Source organism: Ovis canadensis, chromosome 14 (genome assembly GCF_042477335.2).
Source record: "Ovis canadensis isolate MfBH-ARS-UI-01 breed Bighorn chromosome 14, ARS-UI_OviCan_v2, whole genome shotgun sequence".
In the NCBI taxonomy this organism is placed as follows: domain Eukaryota; kingdom Metazoa; phylum Chordata; class Mammalia; order Artiodactyla; family Bovidae; genus Ovis; species Ovis canadensis.
In genome coordinates this window covers 35340990-35357887 of record NC_091258.1, presented here as the reverse complement: position 1 = coordinate 35357887, position 16898 = coordinate 35340990, and the positions used below count along the sequence as shown (strand labels likewise).

Here is a 16898-nt window from a genome sequence, read left to right as displayed (position 1 = left end):
TCAGTCATGTTCAACTCTTTGTGACTCCAAGGACTACAGCCTACCAGGCTCTTCTGTCCATGTAATTCTCCAGGCATGAATACTGGAGTGTGTTGCCATTCCCTTCTCAAGGGCATCTTCCTGACCCAGGGATTGAACCCTGGTCTCCTGCACTGCAGGCAGATTCTTTACCATCTGAGCCCCCACAGAAACTCAAGATAAGGTTTCTGGCTAATACTTAGGGAGGAAATAAGGCTGTTCTCTCCAGATACTTGGCAAGTTCCTATCCTGTACAAGGCACTAAGTGCTGTGTACAGTACAAAAATATATTTAATAGTGGCTCTGAAAAACCTTAGCTCCCTAGGTAAGACTTCTATATCAATTGCTACAGTCTGGAGAGGAAAGAGAGTTATGGCAATCACACTGAATAGCTGGTGTCACTGTCATTGTGGCTATTAAATTTTTTTAATGTCAACCCTAAACAGGTGAGTTATATGTGTACCTAGAATGAAGGAGAAAATATAACAAGGTGGAGGGAACAATATGAAAATGTAAGGGGAAAGAGTTATGCCAGGATCGGTTTTAGGACAAAGTCGCTATAATAAGTGACAATAATTTGTAACTTTTTAAAATTTGTAGGAAATTTCCTGGCACTTTTGATGCCATGGCTAGAAATCATTAGAGAACTAAGATCCCGAAAGCCTCGAACTGTGTCCAAAAAACAAAAGTTGAAATGTTTATTGGGCCTAGAAGAATTATCCCACAGAGACAGTTTAATGGGGGTATAGTACCACCACGACAGTGGTGGTGGCTTAGTCGCCAAATCATGTCCAACTCTTGCAACCCCAGGGACTGTAGCCTGCCAGGCTCCTCTGTCCATGGGATTCTCTAGGCAAGAATACTCGAGAGGGTTGCCATTTCCTTCTCCAGGACATTTCCCCCACCCAGGGATCGAACTTGAGTCTCCTTCATCTCCTGCATTGCAGGCGGATTCTTTACCACTGAGCCACCAAGGAAGCCCAATGAGGACATAATCTGCTTGAAATCTGCTGCAGGAACTGACTGATTCAAGAAAGGCAGATTCATTCCTGGTCTAGTCCTGAGCTCAGTCAATAAAAATCAACTAAATAAATACATTTTTTTAAAGGTTTCATCCATGGTCATTCTCCCACTGTTTTTACAGAAGGAGCAAAGAGCACACACAGTATATGCAATCAAAAGCCTGAAAAATTCCTCCCCATAGCCTGCACTTTTATGAATTATGCTGTAGAGATAACACAATAGCCAAAGAGGGCACAGTAAGACTGCCAGCCAGGGACTTCCCTGGTGGTCCAGTAGTTAAGAATGCACCTTCCAATGTGGGGGACTCCATTCAATCCCTGGCTAGGGAACTAAGATCTCACATGCTGTGGGGCAACGAAGCCCAAGCTCCACAACCAGAGAGCCAACACTGCAGTGAAGAGCCAGCAAGGCAAAGAAAGATCCCACAAAAGCAAATAAATAAGTATTAAAAAAGAGACAGAGAGAGAGACTGCCACTCAATGGGGAACAGTCCACCTACCCAATCCGTATGGAGAATTATCTCAATACCGCATGACTGATTGAATGAACCGTAAGAGATTAAAAGGTCTTCATAATTCATAGTAATATATTCATCCTCAGCTTTAAAAAAAAACACATAGGCACTTTTTTTTTTTTTACCTTTGATGGTGTTCTTATTAAAAAAAATGTGAAAGAGAATGTACAGATTGATCCAGACACTGTGTCATTTGGAAAATTCTATGATGCCACATCGTTATCTGGATTAGTTATGAGGAAGTAAAGCATGGGTCACTGAAGGAATCGACTGTCATGGAAGATTCTAAAAGCTGTCTCTAGAGATCCCAGAATATAAGATGAATGGCCATCTGTTTTGGCAGGGGTCTTCAAAACCTTTTCCAGCCAGGAGCTTTTAAGGATAGAATAAATATTTCCTTTTGCCCATACTGCCATGAATGAAGAGGAATTTCACTCATTGATTCAATATTTATTAAAGCACCTACCATGTTCAAAGTACTATGGTAGGTCCTAGAGAGGGTACACATTTTGGGGAATCTAAAATATAGTAGTCAGAAGGCATTTTTAGAAAATTCCAGAAAAAGAACGAAGACACAGGACCTGAGTGACAACGGAATTCTCCTAGGAGTGCAATGAGAAGCAATCTCAGTATAAGAGTGTCAGATGGGTTTGAAGAAGGCAGTGTTTATCAAAACATTAAATAAGTAGTATGATACAACATCTATTAGCAGCCAGCACCATAGCATGATTCTCCAGGCAGTAAAAGCAGAGAAAGGCGGGGATGAACTCCAGGGGGAGAGGGAGAACTGACCAGCAAGAAAGCCACAGCTCAAACACAAAACCACCTAAATAATGGAGCACGATCCTGAGCTTTTGATGAGGTCTGAAACTTGACCTGACATTTGCAACATGTTCTTTCAACTGATGTAAGTTTAGTGATTACAGTGGATGGGATCTTCTATGTATGAGTCCAGTCACCCCATTTGGTTCTACAATTAATAACACACACATAAGCACTGGTAATACACACTGTACACTGTCAATATACAGAGAAAGCATGGTCCTCTTATCAAGATTACAGATGAGCCTGCAAACATACAGTTCAAAAATATGAAGGCAATGATATGGCTGAAATACCAGAAGTCAAGAGAGAGCATCTATGTCTTGGTATAAAGTTGATCAATTAAGAGAAAAAAAAACCCTTAAAAATAAACATAAACTGACAAAAGTTTTTCTTCATGAAAGACTGATAGGCCTTAAAGTTGTTAAATGAAAAAATTGAAGTATTAAGGATATTTTAACAGTTAAGCAGGAAAGAATCGCCTAAAGACTAAAATGTGAATACAGTGAAAAGTACTTACATCTAAGAAATGGAACTTGGGGGTAGGTGGCAAAGAGTTTTTCCCTTTTCATTCTGGATCAACCTCCACTGTTTAAATTTTTACTTCCTAGTACATATATTATTTTTATTATAATACCAACAATAATATGGATGAGGTACTGACATGAAAAAATCTCCAGGGCATATTATTAAGTTAAAAAAACTAAGTAGTATACACACACACACACATATACACATATGTACATACTAACACACAATAAGTCCCCTACATACAAATGAGTTCTGTTCTGAAAGTACAATCTTAAGGCCAATTAGTTTGTAAGTCCAACAAAGCCTAGGTACTCAACTAACACAATACTGTACTGTCCCATTTGTGTTTTTTAAAAAAGCAGCTGTAACATAAATATATCTACATAACTATTTATGTTAATGCTTATAAAAGGAAGAGACAGAAGATAAGAGTACTTCCACATTTTATTCTACGCACTTCCATATTATCTGAATCCTTAACAGTGAGAATATATGTGTATTCATCTATTAGTTGGTCAACTAATATTCTTTTTTCCCACATTTTTAAAGAAAAAGATTCCACAACGATATAATTAGTAGAGCTAGCACAGTTCCACAGAAGAAAGAATAGGTTTGGTCTCAGAAAAATCTGGACTTAAACATAAGCTTCACTAAATATGTCACCTTGAGCAAGTGATTTTACCTCTCTGAGCCTCAATTTCCTTTTTAAAAAGGGGTTTTATGGAGCTTTACGGAGATACAATTCACATACCTGCTTCCTGGTGCTGGTGGCTCAGGCGGTAAAGAATCCGCCTGCAGTGCAGGAGACCTGGGTTCGATCCCTGGGTCGAGAAGATCCCCTGGAGCAGAAAATGGCAACCCACACCAGTATCCTTGCCTGGAGAATCCCATGGACAGAGAAGCCTGGCGGGCTACAGTCTATGGGGTCACAAAGAGTCAGACACGACTGAGCAACTAATATTTTCACTTTATGGAGCTTTACGGAGACACAATTCACATATCAAATAGTTCACTCATTGAAAATATACAACTCACTGCATTTTAGTGCATTCACAGAATTGTACAGGCATCACCAAAAACTAATTTGAGAGTATTTTCATACTCCTAAAAGAAACCATATACTGCCCACTAGCAGTCCATCCCCATCAATTTTCTTTTTCTGGGGGGAAAAAAAAAAAGGTGACTAGAAGGGGACGATTACACACCTCACAGGTTTGTTATGAGAAATAAATAAAATGTATCAAAACCTCCAGCTCAGTGCCTGGCCCTCAGGAGGTACTCATCACACACACTTCAAGTAACGTTCACAACAGAAATACTACAGAAATAAACAAAAAGACTAGATATGATAAGAAAGTGGCAGATCCTTCCAAGGACCTAGGAATACACTCAGGTTCCTACCCTCAGAGCCTATGACACCAGCCTTGTCCTCGCTCCAGTTTGTCCGAACACCAAAAAACTTGGTGTGTAAAGTATGTGTTAGCTGCTGAGTCGTGCCCAACTCTTTGCTATCCCATAGACTGCAACCCGCCAGGCTCCTCTGTCCATGGGATTTCTCAGGCAAGAATACTAGAGTAGGCCGCCATTTCCTTCTCCAGGGGATCTTCCCTCCCCAGGGATCAAATCTGGGTCTCCTGCATTGCAGCAGATTCCTTACCATCTGAGCCACCAGGGATATCAAGTCAGAAACCCCAAGTTTGAAAATGTCAGCATTTAGGGGCATATTTTAGAGCAAAAAGTTTCAGGAGAGACACATCCTCAATCCTGCAAAAAAAAAAAAAAGTGAATAGCAAGAAGCAGATACTGCGGTTGCTGAGCAGGGAAGGAGAACACGCCAAGTTCACACTGGACAAGCAGCTGAAACTATCCTGTCACGTTTCTGCTTTTCAGAGTGAAAATAAACATGACAGGTGCTCATTTGGCTGTTCAAGCGCTTTCCACTTAAATGGCAATTCCTCAAGCTTACGACTGCAGCCTGAAGTTATAATTTACTACTGTTTCTGTATGATTCCCTTGCCTCGGCAGAAAGCAGAATGTAGCACCTACATTTCAAGACCCATGAGAGGTAATAAAGTATAATTATTTAGAATTTATGATTAAGCCATATATTAGAGGTCTTTTTTACTTCAGCTGGTCAGTCAGAGGTTGGAGGAGGGAGGGAAAGGGGTCAGAGGAAAAAATAACACAAGCCTTTTCCTTTGAACAAAAGGTCTAAGACAGGGCAGGACTGACGGACACCTGGAGGATTTACAAAGCTATCATGGTCTCCACATGAAGCCCCAGAAGAGCCTCAGTCAAGAGACTTTTAAACTCCTAGAGGCCCCTGCTCTTCCTGCTCACAGAGCTACAAACTCCAGCTCTACTGCTCGTGTTGACTCCCGAAATAGACGCATGGCACATTTTCAGGTTACACCACATCAAACGTTCACAGTGCACCGGGTCTTGCTGTTCTAAGCCATAGATATTTCAGAGAAGGTGAACCTCATCAAGGAGAAAACCACAGGTCAGGCTCTATGAGTAAACCCGACCCCCACTGAGGCAAGACTGCGGTTGCCACAGAGCTCTGATTCAACAATGGCCAGATGGCAACTTTTCCCAGCCCCAAGAATCAATCGGGGCGATTTCCCTTGCTTGTAGTTCCTCTATGTGGCTACAGAAATATATGCATGGAACGATTAGGTGCAAAGCCGACCACGCTCAGGGCACAGAGTGGGGTAAGAACCCAGCACTCAGCACTCTTCTGTCACCCTCCCCGTCACTGGTTCTCCAATACACCATGACCCAGGTCCCAATCTCCATAATGAGTCCCCATGTTCAAGTTGTATTTCAGAAAGCGCTTTCCACAAACTTTCTCTTTTTAAAAAATGTTTTAAATTTCTTTTAATTTTTTGTTGTTGTTGTTGTTGCCCCATAGCATGTGAGAGCTTAGTTCCCCAACCAGGGATTGACTTGAATCCACGTCCCCTGCATTGGAAACTCAGTCTTAACCACTAGACCACCAGGGAAGTCTCTATACTTCTTTTTAAATTTCTTTTTAATTGGAGAATAACTGCTTTACAATGTTGTATTGGCTTCTGCCATATAACAAAGTGAATCAGCCAAATGCATACATGTGTCCCTCCGTCTTGAGTCTCGCTTCCACCCCTCTAGGCCATCACAGAGCACTGAGCTGACTCTGTGCTAAACAGCAACTTCCCACTAGCTATCTATCTTACACATGGTAGTGCATACATTTCCGGAGAAGGCGATGGCACCCACTCCAGCACTCTTGCCTGGAAAACCCCATGGACGGAGGAGCCTGGTGGGCTGCAGTCCACGGCGTCACGAAGAGTTGGACACGACTGAGCGACTTCACTTTCACTTCTCACTTTCATGCATTGGAGAAGGAAATGGCAACCCACTCCAGTGTTCTTGCCTGGAGAATCCCAGGGACGGAGCCTGGTGGGCTGCCGTCTATGGGGCGCACAGGGTCGGACACTGAAGCGACTTAGCAGCAACAGCAGCAGCAGTGTATACATTTCAGTGCTACTTTCTCAATTCATCGCAGCCTCTCCTTCCCTGTTGTGTCCACAAGTCTACTCTCTGCATCTGTGTCTCTATTCCTGCCCTGCAAATAGGTCCCCTATACTTTTTTATTTGACTTCACAATAACCCTGGGAAGCAAGTGTCATGAAGCACCGGCTTTTCACTGGAGCCAGAGGCTCAGAGCAGTGTTAACAATGCACAGCCCACAGACAACAGGGGAACCTGAGGGAACCTAGTCACCTGACCTTTCTATTATTCCACCCTATACCTAAAAGTCACCTGGCCTTTCTATTATTCCACCCTAAACTGTTGGTGAGGGAACGCCAACCCAAAAAGGAGATACTGTGCATTTCAATTTATATTGCTGTTCTCTTTTTTGTTATGCAATTTTTACCTGGCAACTGCAGCTCTGAAATAGCTAATTGGTACAATAACAACATGTGAAAATGAGATGTAGTTGAATGTAAGGAAATAAAAGTAAAGAGAGCAGAAAGAACAGAGTCATGAAGAGTCATATGTGAAAAATAATAATAACAAAGGGGTGAGAGGAGGAGGTTTGTCCAAAACGTTTACCTAGCACTCACCTTTGTCCTGAACCATCCCACCTCTACACTTGGCTCCAGCTTAATGAACATGATTTGGATGATGTCCCTTGAACTGTATAATCGGTTCCACACAAAAAACAAACCTACAGTTTGTCTCTAAGCCCCTTTTAAGTCCCTAACTCCCTGGTTGCCTTCAGTCTATGGAAAACATCTGTGGCAAAGTAAATCATCCCATTCTGAGAAAGACCAGAGTGTACTTTTTTTTTTCCTCTTCTCTAAGTGTGTTTTGAAGTCCTGGATGGAAAAATTAGTGAAAATTGTAAATCTGCTTGCAAATCTGGTCATGTCTAACTCTGAGATTAGGGCAAAGATTCCAATTTAAAAGTAAAACCGTGACAACCCCAGTTAAGCGTGTCCTCAGGCACTGCCAGCAGGGCCTTCACTCAGCTCCACAGGCCATGGATTTATTACAGGCACCCGACAAGCTCCCCATCAGACACCCCTGGAGGACTGACTTGAGACAGCAGGGTTCGGTCGGCACTTCCTCTGCAGACCAATATATTATTATAAATTGAGCTAAACTGTTTCCTTTTCAAAAGTGCTATGAAGTTCAGATTTCAGGTATCAGCACAGGGCAGGGATCCCGGGACAGGGTTCTTTAGAGTCCTTGGCTTTTAAAAAGTAAAGAGGAAAGGAGCTTTCGACCATGGTTGCTTTTATTTTTGTTTTGTTTAGCCTAAAAGAAGATGCGGGACAAGTCATTTTAGAAATCGAATATGACATTTTAATAAGAAAACAGATTCCAAGCACAAACTTGAGGTGCAGTGTGCTATGCTTGGCCTAGTTCACTAAGTTATCAGTTATTTCACCTTTATCTGAAGGCAGGAGTTTGGAAATCAGAACTAGATGTTATGTCGCAGATATCAGCTACTATAAAATGATAACTACTCTTCCTTTATCACCTACAACAGCTAAGTGGAAGCAATGTATATTCTAAAAATGTATATTCATTATAATATGTAAGTTAAAAGGACAATGCAATTATTTAATATTTTCATTTTTAATGTAATTTCTGAGCCAAGAAAAACATAACTTTAAAAAGAAATGGAGGGCTTCTTTGGTAGTCTAGCAGTTAAGAGTTCCCCTTGCAATGCAGGGGACACTGGTTCAATCTCTGATCTGGGAAGATCTCACATGCTTCGGAGCAACTAAGCCCATGGGCTACAACTACTGAGTCCATGCTTTAGAGCCTGGGAGCCCCAACTACTGAAGCTCATGCGCCCTAGAGCCGGGGCTCTCCAACAAGAGAAGCCACAGTGAGAAGCCCACGGACTGCAAGGAAGAGTAGCCCCTGCTCGCCACAACTAGAGAAAGCCCGCAGGGAGCAACAAGCCAAAAACAAATAAATGAATAAATAATTTTTAAAAAATGAACTGGAAAAGAAAGAAGCAAACAGACCACCATCATCACCTTCTTTTCTGCCCTTCTGAACAACTGAGTCTTAAGCCTTCAGGTAAGGCAGAGGCATCACACTGAGGAAGGCAGAGAAGCCCAGAGCAGGGGTCAGTGCTGGACAGGGGTGCAGAGGGCCTCCAGGTGCGGGGTCCGGACGGCCTGACACAGGTATCAGAGCACAGGTGGGCTAAGGTGACAAGTTTCAATCCATGATTCTTTCCCACTGTGTAACCATGGCTAAGTCACTACATTGATCTAATCTGATCTTCTTTCTCAACAGAGCTGGTATCTACTTCTCAGGGTTACTGAGAAGATTCACAGAAGGCCTGACTTGTCATTAGTCTACAGTAAACATAGCTGTTATTCACATACTACTGTTATTCCTGGGCTTCCCTGGTGGCTCAGTGGTAAAGAATCCGCCTGAGAAGACAGAAGACACAGGTTCGACCCCTGAGTCAGGAAGAGGCCCTGGAGTAGGAAATGGCAACCCAGTCCATTATTCTTGCCTGGGAAATCCCACAGACAGAGGAGCCTGGCGGGCTACAGTCCATAGGGTCACAGAAGAGTCAGACATGACTTAGTAATGAAGACACCAACAACTGCCATTCCAGGTACATATTTATGTACACGTTGGAAAAAGTCTGAAAAGGAAAGCACCAAAACAGGCATGAACCTGATTTTTATTTTCTTCATTTCACTTTATACTTTTCAGAGTTTCTTTTCTCTACAATGAGCATATACTACTTTTTTCAATCAGAAAACATGAGATGTTACTAAATAAATGGAAAGTAGCTGAACCTTTACAAAGTCATTTACTACTTTCATACATAGAAAGTTAATAAAGCTATTTAAAATAGCACTATTCTGACTCCCATTACTTTTAAAGATGCAAAATATTAACAGAAACTCAAACAGAGTACCCAAAAGGAAAGTGATTTACTGGCTGAAATGACAACCTATTTATATCATGGTAAATATCCACATCTGGGTGGTATTTTAAAAAATGAAGTAAGAATCTGTTTTACCTATAAATGATGCTCAACGATGGGGCAAAGACTTGAGGATAGAAACTCAAATCCTGAGACAAGCAGGAGCCGGGCATATGAAGAGATGACCTTACCCCTAAAAGTATTCCCACCTAGAGATCTTCCATGAATTGGGTTCAAACCTAAATGGTCCCTTTGAGAGCAAGAAAAGCACCAAATAAGAAACATGCAACCACATACTGCCCTCTGTTCTGCCTCACACGAACTGAGTGACCTTGGGCAAATTACTTAAAAACAGATTGATACCCTGCACCATCTCCCTAGCAAGGCTGTCTGGAGACTGATGGGACGGCTTATGTGAAACTGATCTGTAAACTGGAAAGCAACAAGCAAACAGAAGGCAAGAGAGTTGGAGCTTACTTAGATCAGAGGATGAGATGGTTAGACAGCATCACCAACTCAATGGACATGAATCTGAGCAAACTCCAGGCGATAGTGGAGGAGAGGAGCCTGGCAGGCTACAGTCCCTGGGGTCGCAGAGAGTTGGACACGACCTAATGACCGAACGAGAACAACAAAAGGACAGGGGGCAACAGATGCAGGACTCCGCCATGAGAAGGATGTAAGAACTCACTACTGAATCGCACGGTGAGAAAGTAATTCCCTGCATCGTGATCTTCCAATCTTCCCGCTGACGAAAAGGAGAAAGCCCAAAATTGGTACCATGATTGGGTTAACACCTCTCCCTAATAGTCACTGAAGACAGGACAGGCCTGAGTCTCAGGGTCTTCAGCAAACAAAAGCACCAGATACTAAGACGACTTTACTTTCACTCTGTACGATTCTTCTAATTATGTCAAGTGATACTGGTTTTTCCATTTCAGATATAAAATCACCTAAAATAAACTCATTTCCGTTTAGGAAAATAAAAGAGTTTATCTAGAGAGAAATATTACATAAGTAATAATGTGCTGAAGAAGACTCTTGAGAGTCCCATGGACTGCAAGGAGATCAAATCAGTCAATCCTAACAGAAATCAACCCTGACTGATGCTAAAGCTGAAGCTTTAATACTTTGGCCCCCTGATGGGAACAGCCAACTCACTGGAAAAGACTCTGATGCTGGGAAAGATTGAAGGCAAAAGGAGAAGGGGATGACAGAGGATGAGATGGTTAGATAGCATCACCAGCTCAATGGACATGAATCTGTTCAGATTTGTTCAAACTCCGGGAAACAGTAAAGGACAGGGAAGCCTGGCATGCTGCAGTCCATGGGGTCTCAAAGAGTCAGACTAGACTTACCAACTAAACAACAACAACAATAATAGTATGGGTAACAGAGGAATATGGCAAGAAACTTGAAGCTAGTGTGCGAATGAATGAAATCTGGAAAACATTTAGTGAGGTCATGACTGAATGGCTACCCCAAACTCATAATTCCTAGAAAGCAAGGACCAAGTGTTATCCATTTCCAGTATCTCCTACAGAAACTTATGAAGCACATAGAGGACCCTCTTCAGACACTCTATTATTGGGAGATAATTCTTATTATAAATACTGGGTTTGAGCCTTGATGTTCCTGGCTCTAAAACCAAACACATGAGTAGATTCCCCTAGGCAGGAAAGAGTGAGATTAACCCCAAAATAATTAGGAGTGAGAGCCATGGACAAAATAAACCCTGAGTGGCTCTGTAAGGAAAAAAGGATGTTGTTTGCATGCTGTGCCTCAGAAAGCAAACAGAAAGTCTAAAAATAAACAAACAAACAAAAAAACTTAAGAGCTAAGAAACAAAAAGTGAAGCTCCCCAAACTTCGTAGCTTCAGTGAGGCTGACCATGGCTGAAATACTGTTTCCCAAAGAACTAGATGAGGCAAATGAGGGGAACTCAGTGGGAGGGAGTAGGGGGGCAGGGAGCAGAGGAAGAGGCTGTGTTGTCAGGTCAGCTGTTCTGGAGAGGAAACTAAATTCAAAACTGGAAAAAACTTTCACTAAAAACCTACAGAGACAGGGACATATTTTTTAAAACTTCACATTAATAAGGTGATTGAGATGATTTAGTAGCTCTGATGAAAAAAATCTTGAAAACTGCTTAGTACTTTGGGGAACGCCATCAACACTTAGAATGAAAAGAAAAGCAACTTTTAAAATTAGCAACATCTTAAAAAGAAAAAAAAAAACAAGCTACATGCAGAAGCTTCATTATCATATGAAAAACTTACAAAGTTTACTTCAAAAGACATATGCAAAATATGTACCCAATAATCTAAAACTTAAGACACTAGAGCATCAGGTATAGCTTTGATCCTCGCATTACCAAGCATAAAATAGCAGTCTCCTTGGTGAAGGGGTATCGCCAACCCAGGTGTCTCTATGTCCCACGAGATCTTAAAACCAACGTGCCAAATATCAGGATCTCTGCCTTCAAGCTGAGGGTCATCCTCACTTTCCTCTTCAGGGCCTGTCAAAAGAGAAGACAGTTGTCAGGAATGTTTCATCTAAAGTTCTGAGTTTCATAGTTACCTTAAGAATAACTGAAGTTTTAATAAAATATGGATAAGTGAACTATACATTCTATTTGCATCATTTAAAAAAAAAACACATTCTTTAAAATATTTTAACATGTCATTTATGTTTCTGATAAAAAGAACCTGAAAGTGGCAAGGAAATAACCACAGATATCAAAGAAAGTTAAAGATGATCATTTTGTTCAGTTTCATGTAACTATATCAGAAAATCTGCATAGGTTTTTAGGAAAACATGAATGGCCAAAACTGACCCCAGAAGAGGCAGAACAGCTTAAAAAGCCACAGACGGTATAGAAGTTGTGAAAGAGCACAGGACTAAAGAGTTGCAAAGGAAAATTCTATCAAACAGTTGAGAAGCGTGTAACTTCAATAAATTGTAAATTGTTCAAGAACATAAAAGAAGTGTCCAGATTCTTTTCATAAAGACAAGAATATGTATCAAATCCAATACACACACACACACACACCAGTCTCACATCCAAAACCAATGCATAATTTCTAAATATATTAATAGTATAGACAGTCCCCAACTTAACTATGGCTCAACTTAATGATTTTTCAACTTTACCATGGTGTGAACAATAAGCATTGAGTTGCAACCATACTTCGATGCTGAATTTTGGTCCCATTGGGGGCTAGCAGTATGCAGAAAAGTACTGTTGTGATGCTAGGCGGCGGCCACTCCAAGTCAGCCTCGTGATCAGGAGGGTGGAGAACCAATACACTGGTAACTACTCAGTATGCATACAAACCATTCTAATTTCCACTTTCAGTATAATATCCAATAAATTACATGAGATACTCAGCACTTTATTACAATATACTTTGTGTTAGGTGATTCTACTCAACTGCAGACTAATGTAGGTGTTCCAAGCAGGTTTAAGGCAGGCTAAGGTAAACAATGATGTTCAGTTGGTTATGTGTATTAAATGCAGTTTTGACTTATGCTATTTTCAACTTAAAATGGGTTTATTGTGAGATAATCCCACTGAAAGTTGAGGAAGATCGATATAAGGAAAAAGAATCAAAATCCAGCAGCATTTTAAAAGAATAACATGACGAAGTAGAACTTACTCCAGGAGTACAAGGATAGTTCAGTATGCAGAAGTCTACTGCTGGGAGAAATATTAACAACCTCAGATATACAGATGATACCACGCCGATGACAGAAAGCGAAGAGGAACTAAAGAGCCTCCTGAGGGTCAAAGAGGAGGGCCTCCTGAGGGTCAAAGAGGAGAATGAAAAAGTTGGCTTAAAACTCAACATTCAAAAAACTAAGGTCAAGCATCTGGTCCCATTCCTTTACAGCAAACAGAAGGTAAAAAGTAGAAGCAGTGACAGATTTTATTTTCTTGGGCTCCAAAATCACTGCGGACGTGACTGCAACCATGAAATTAAAGACACTTCCTCCTTGGAACAAAAACTATGACAAACACAGACAACATTTTACAAAGCAGAGACATCACTTTGCTGAAAAAGGTCTACCTAGTCAAAGTTATGGTTTTTCCAACAGTCATGTACAGATATGAGAGTTGGACGCTAGAGAAGCTGAGCACTGAAGAACTGATGCTTTTGAACAGTGGTGCTGGAGAAAGCTCTTGAGAGTCCCTTGGACAGCAGCGAGATCAAACCAGTTAATCCTAAAAGAAATCAACGCTGAATATTCATTGGAAGGGTTGATGCTAAAGTTGAAATCCAATACTCTGGCCACCTGATGGGAAGAGCCAACACACTGGGAAAGACCCTGAAGCTGGGAAAGATTGAAGGCAAAAGGAGAAGAGGGTGGCAGAGGATGAGATGGTTAGACAGCATCACTGACTCAGTGGACATGAGTTTGAGCAAACTCCAGAAGATACTGAAGGACAGGGAAGCCTGGCGTGCTGCAGTCCACAGGGTTGCAGAGTTGAACACGACTTAGTGACTGAGCAACAACAATACTTAAAATTCATCATATTCACAGATGAAAACAAACAAAAAATACATGAGTCACCAGATACACAAAAATAATTGGTAAAAGACATCCTCTCATGATACAAACCTCAATAAGAGCAATAGGTGACTAGTTCTTAACATGATACAATATAGATTTATCTCAAAGCCAACATATTTTAATAGGAAAACATCAGAAACTTAATAGAAAAAGTTAAGACAGTGTCCTTTATCACCATAATGACTCACTTAAACAAATACAAAGACATATTATGTTCTTGAGAAATAAGGTGAGACATTATGGAAATGCCAGTTCTCCCTAAGTCATCCATAAATTTGACACAAACACAATAAAAATACCAACAGGATTGATTTTTAGTTCACTGGGTTTGGTCCCTAGACAAGCTGACTCTATAATTAACACAGAAATATACACAAGCAAGCTTGGCCAGGGAATTTTTTTTAACCATATAAAGAACTTCTACACATCAGAAAGATAAATATCAATAATCAAATAGAAAAATAGGCAAAAGTTATAAAGACAGAAGACATAAAATGGAGTTTGTAAACATATAAAAAGATGTTCAAACACACAAAACAAAGCCATTATAGATATTTTTCACCCATTAGATCAGAAAAAAATAAGCACTTTAATAAAATATAATGTTAGTAAGAGTGGAACAGAATGGCACATTCATATTCTCTGTGGAAGATTATCTGCAATACCTATCATAATTACAAACGTATAAAACCTTTGAACTTGTAGGAATTCCATAATACCACTTTTAGAAATGTATACTACAATTCCTACTTGCAGCGGTTGCAAATTGAGGGAGGCTATTTACTAGAGCAGTGTTTATAAAAGCAAAAGATCAGAATAACTTCAACATCCATTTATAAATTTCTGGTTTAATAAAATATGAAATGTTCAGGCAATAAAACACTATATAGCCACTAAAAATAATATGGGCATGCAAGGATAGAAAACTATCTCCTATATTTTTAAGAGAAAGAAAGGAATAGACTATAATTTGTATAAAAAAAATACATACACATATATGTGTTTATGCTGCTACTGCTAAGTCGCTTCAGTCATTTCCGACTCTGCGACCCCATAGACGGCAGCCCACCAGGCTCCGCCACCCTGCTCCAGGCAAGAACACTGGAGTGGGTTGCTATTTCCTTATATGTGCATATATTAATATTTCTGGAAGAAAACTCAAGACTGATTTTTTCTGGAAAGAGAATTACATGCCTGGAAAAAACAGTAGGAGAGACAAGTAAAGGAAGTAGCAGGCACACCCTATGATTCACCTACATTAACTGTCCCACACCTACATAAAAACATGTAAAAGTTCAGCTAAGAAATATTTATTGACCAGTTACAATATATGATGTGCTGATCTGGGCACACGGGGTATATCAGTAAACGAAACAAAGACCTAAGCCCAGTGGAGCTTTACTTCCAGTGGAGTTGTGAATGTTCATCACTGATTACTAGAAATGGAACATTTTAAATTCCACTAGACTTTAATTCCACTAGACTTCCCTAGTGGCTCAGAGGGTAAAGCATCTGCCTACAATGTCGGAGACCCGGGTTCAATCTCTGGGTTGGGAAGATCTCCTAGAGAAGGAAATGGCAACCCACTCCAGTATCCTTGCCTGGAAAATCCCATAGACGGAGGAGCCTAGTAGGCTACAGTCCATGAGGTCTCAGAGTCGGACACGATTGAGCGACTTCACTTCACTAGACTTTAATCCACGAGACTCTGGTCTTCAAATGCAGGGTCCATTTTTCTGTTTCATCCACATTTAGGACTCCATATTGGAAGGACTGATGCCGAAGCTGAATACTCTGGCCACCTGATGCAAAGAGCCAACTCACTGGAAAAGATCCTGGTGCGGGGAAAGCTTGAAGGCAAAAGGAGAAGGAGGTGACAGAGGATGAGATGGCTAGATAGCATCACCAACTCATTGGCCATGACTTTGAGCTAACTCCAGTAGATACTGAAGGACAGGGAAGCCCGCGTGCTGCCATCCATGGGGTTGCAAAGAATCGGATATGACTCAGCAACTGAGCAACTACAACTGGCATATAAATGACATCCAACGAACATTTGTTCTAAATTGCCGACTTAAACACAATATGTTCTCTCAGTTCACACCATTCATGGTCCTTGGTGTGCAAGATGACAGGAAAAGAAAACGTTAATTATGGCAGGGGGTGGAGGGAATAACAAATGCAAATAAGTCAAATAATGCAATAAAGCATGACACTGCTGAATTAGCACAGATCTCAATATTCAAGAAATCTAGAGGACAGGTTCAATGTGGGTTAGAACAAGTAGAACAAAATTCCTAGAGATGATCAAACTTGAAAGACAAGTATGGTTTAGACTCACAGAGGGCAGAATACAAAAGATGTAAGTTTTATGCAATCAAAATGGACAATAAAACACGTTTTATTTAGGCAGCATGATATCCAGCATGTCACATACACAATCCAAAAGTTGCCTGCATCCCAGATGGCACGTATTCACATACAGAGTCCTTAAATAGCTGTGAAAAGAAGAGAGGTGAAAAGCAAAGGAGAAAAGAAAAGACATAAGCATCTGAATGCAGAGTTCCAAAGAACAGCAAGGAGAGATAAGAAAGCCTTCTTTAGCGATCAGTGCAAAGAAATAGAGGAAAAGAACAGAATGGGAAAGACTAGAGATCTCTTCAAGAAAATTAGAGATACTAAGGGAACATTTCATGCAAAGATGGGCTCGATACAGGACAGAAATGGTCTGGACCTAACAGAAGCAGAAGATATTAAGAAGAGGTGGCAAGAATACACAGAAGAACTGTACAAAAAAAGATCTTCACGACCCAGATAATCATGATGGTGTGATTACTCATCTAGAGCCAGACATCCTGGAATGTGAAGTCAAGTGGGCCTTGGAAAGCATCGCTACGAACAAAGCTAGTGGAGGTGATGGAATTCCAGTTAAGCTGTTTCAAATCCTGAAAGATGATGCTGTGA

General features: G+C 40.8%; 1 protein-coding gene across 1 annotated transcript in view; it reads right to left on the bottom strand.

Annotated features, from left to right (window-relative positions):
- FTO (FTO alpha-ketoglutarate dependent dioxygenase) overlaps nt 1-16898 on the bottom strand; it is a 427202-nt gene that overhangs the window by 268745 nt on the left and 141559 nt on the right. Inside the window, exon 4 of the mRNA XM_069549854.1 lies at nt 11734-11877. Within this exon, the coding sequence (XP_069405955.1) occupies nt 11734-11877 (144 nt within the window). The remainder of the gene's footprint in view (nt 1-11733; nt 11878-16898) is intronic.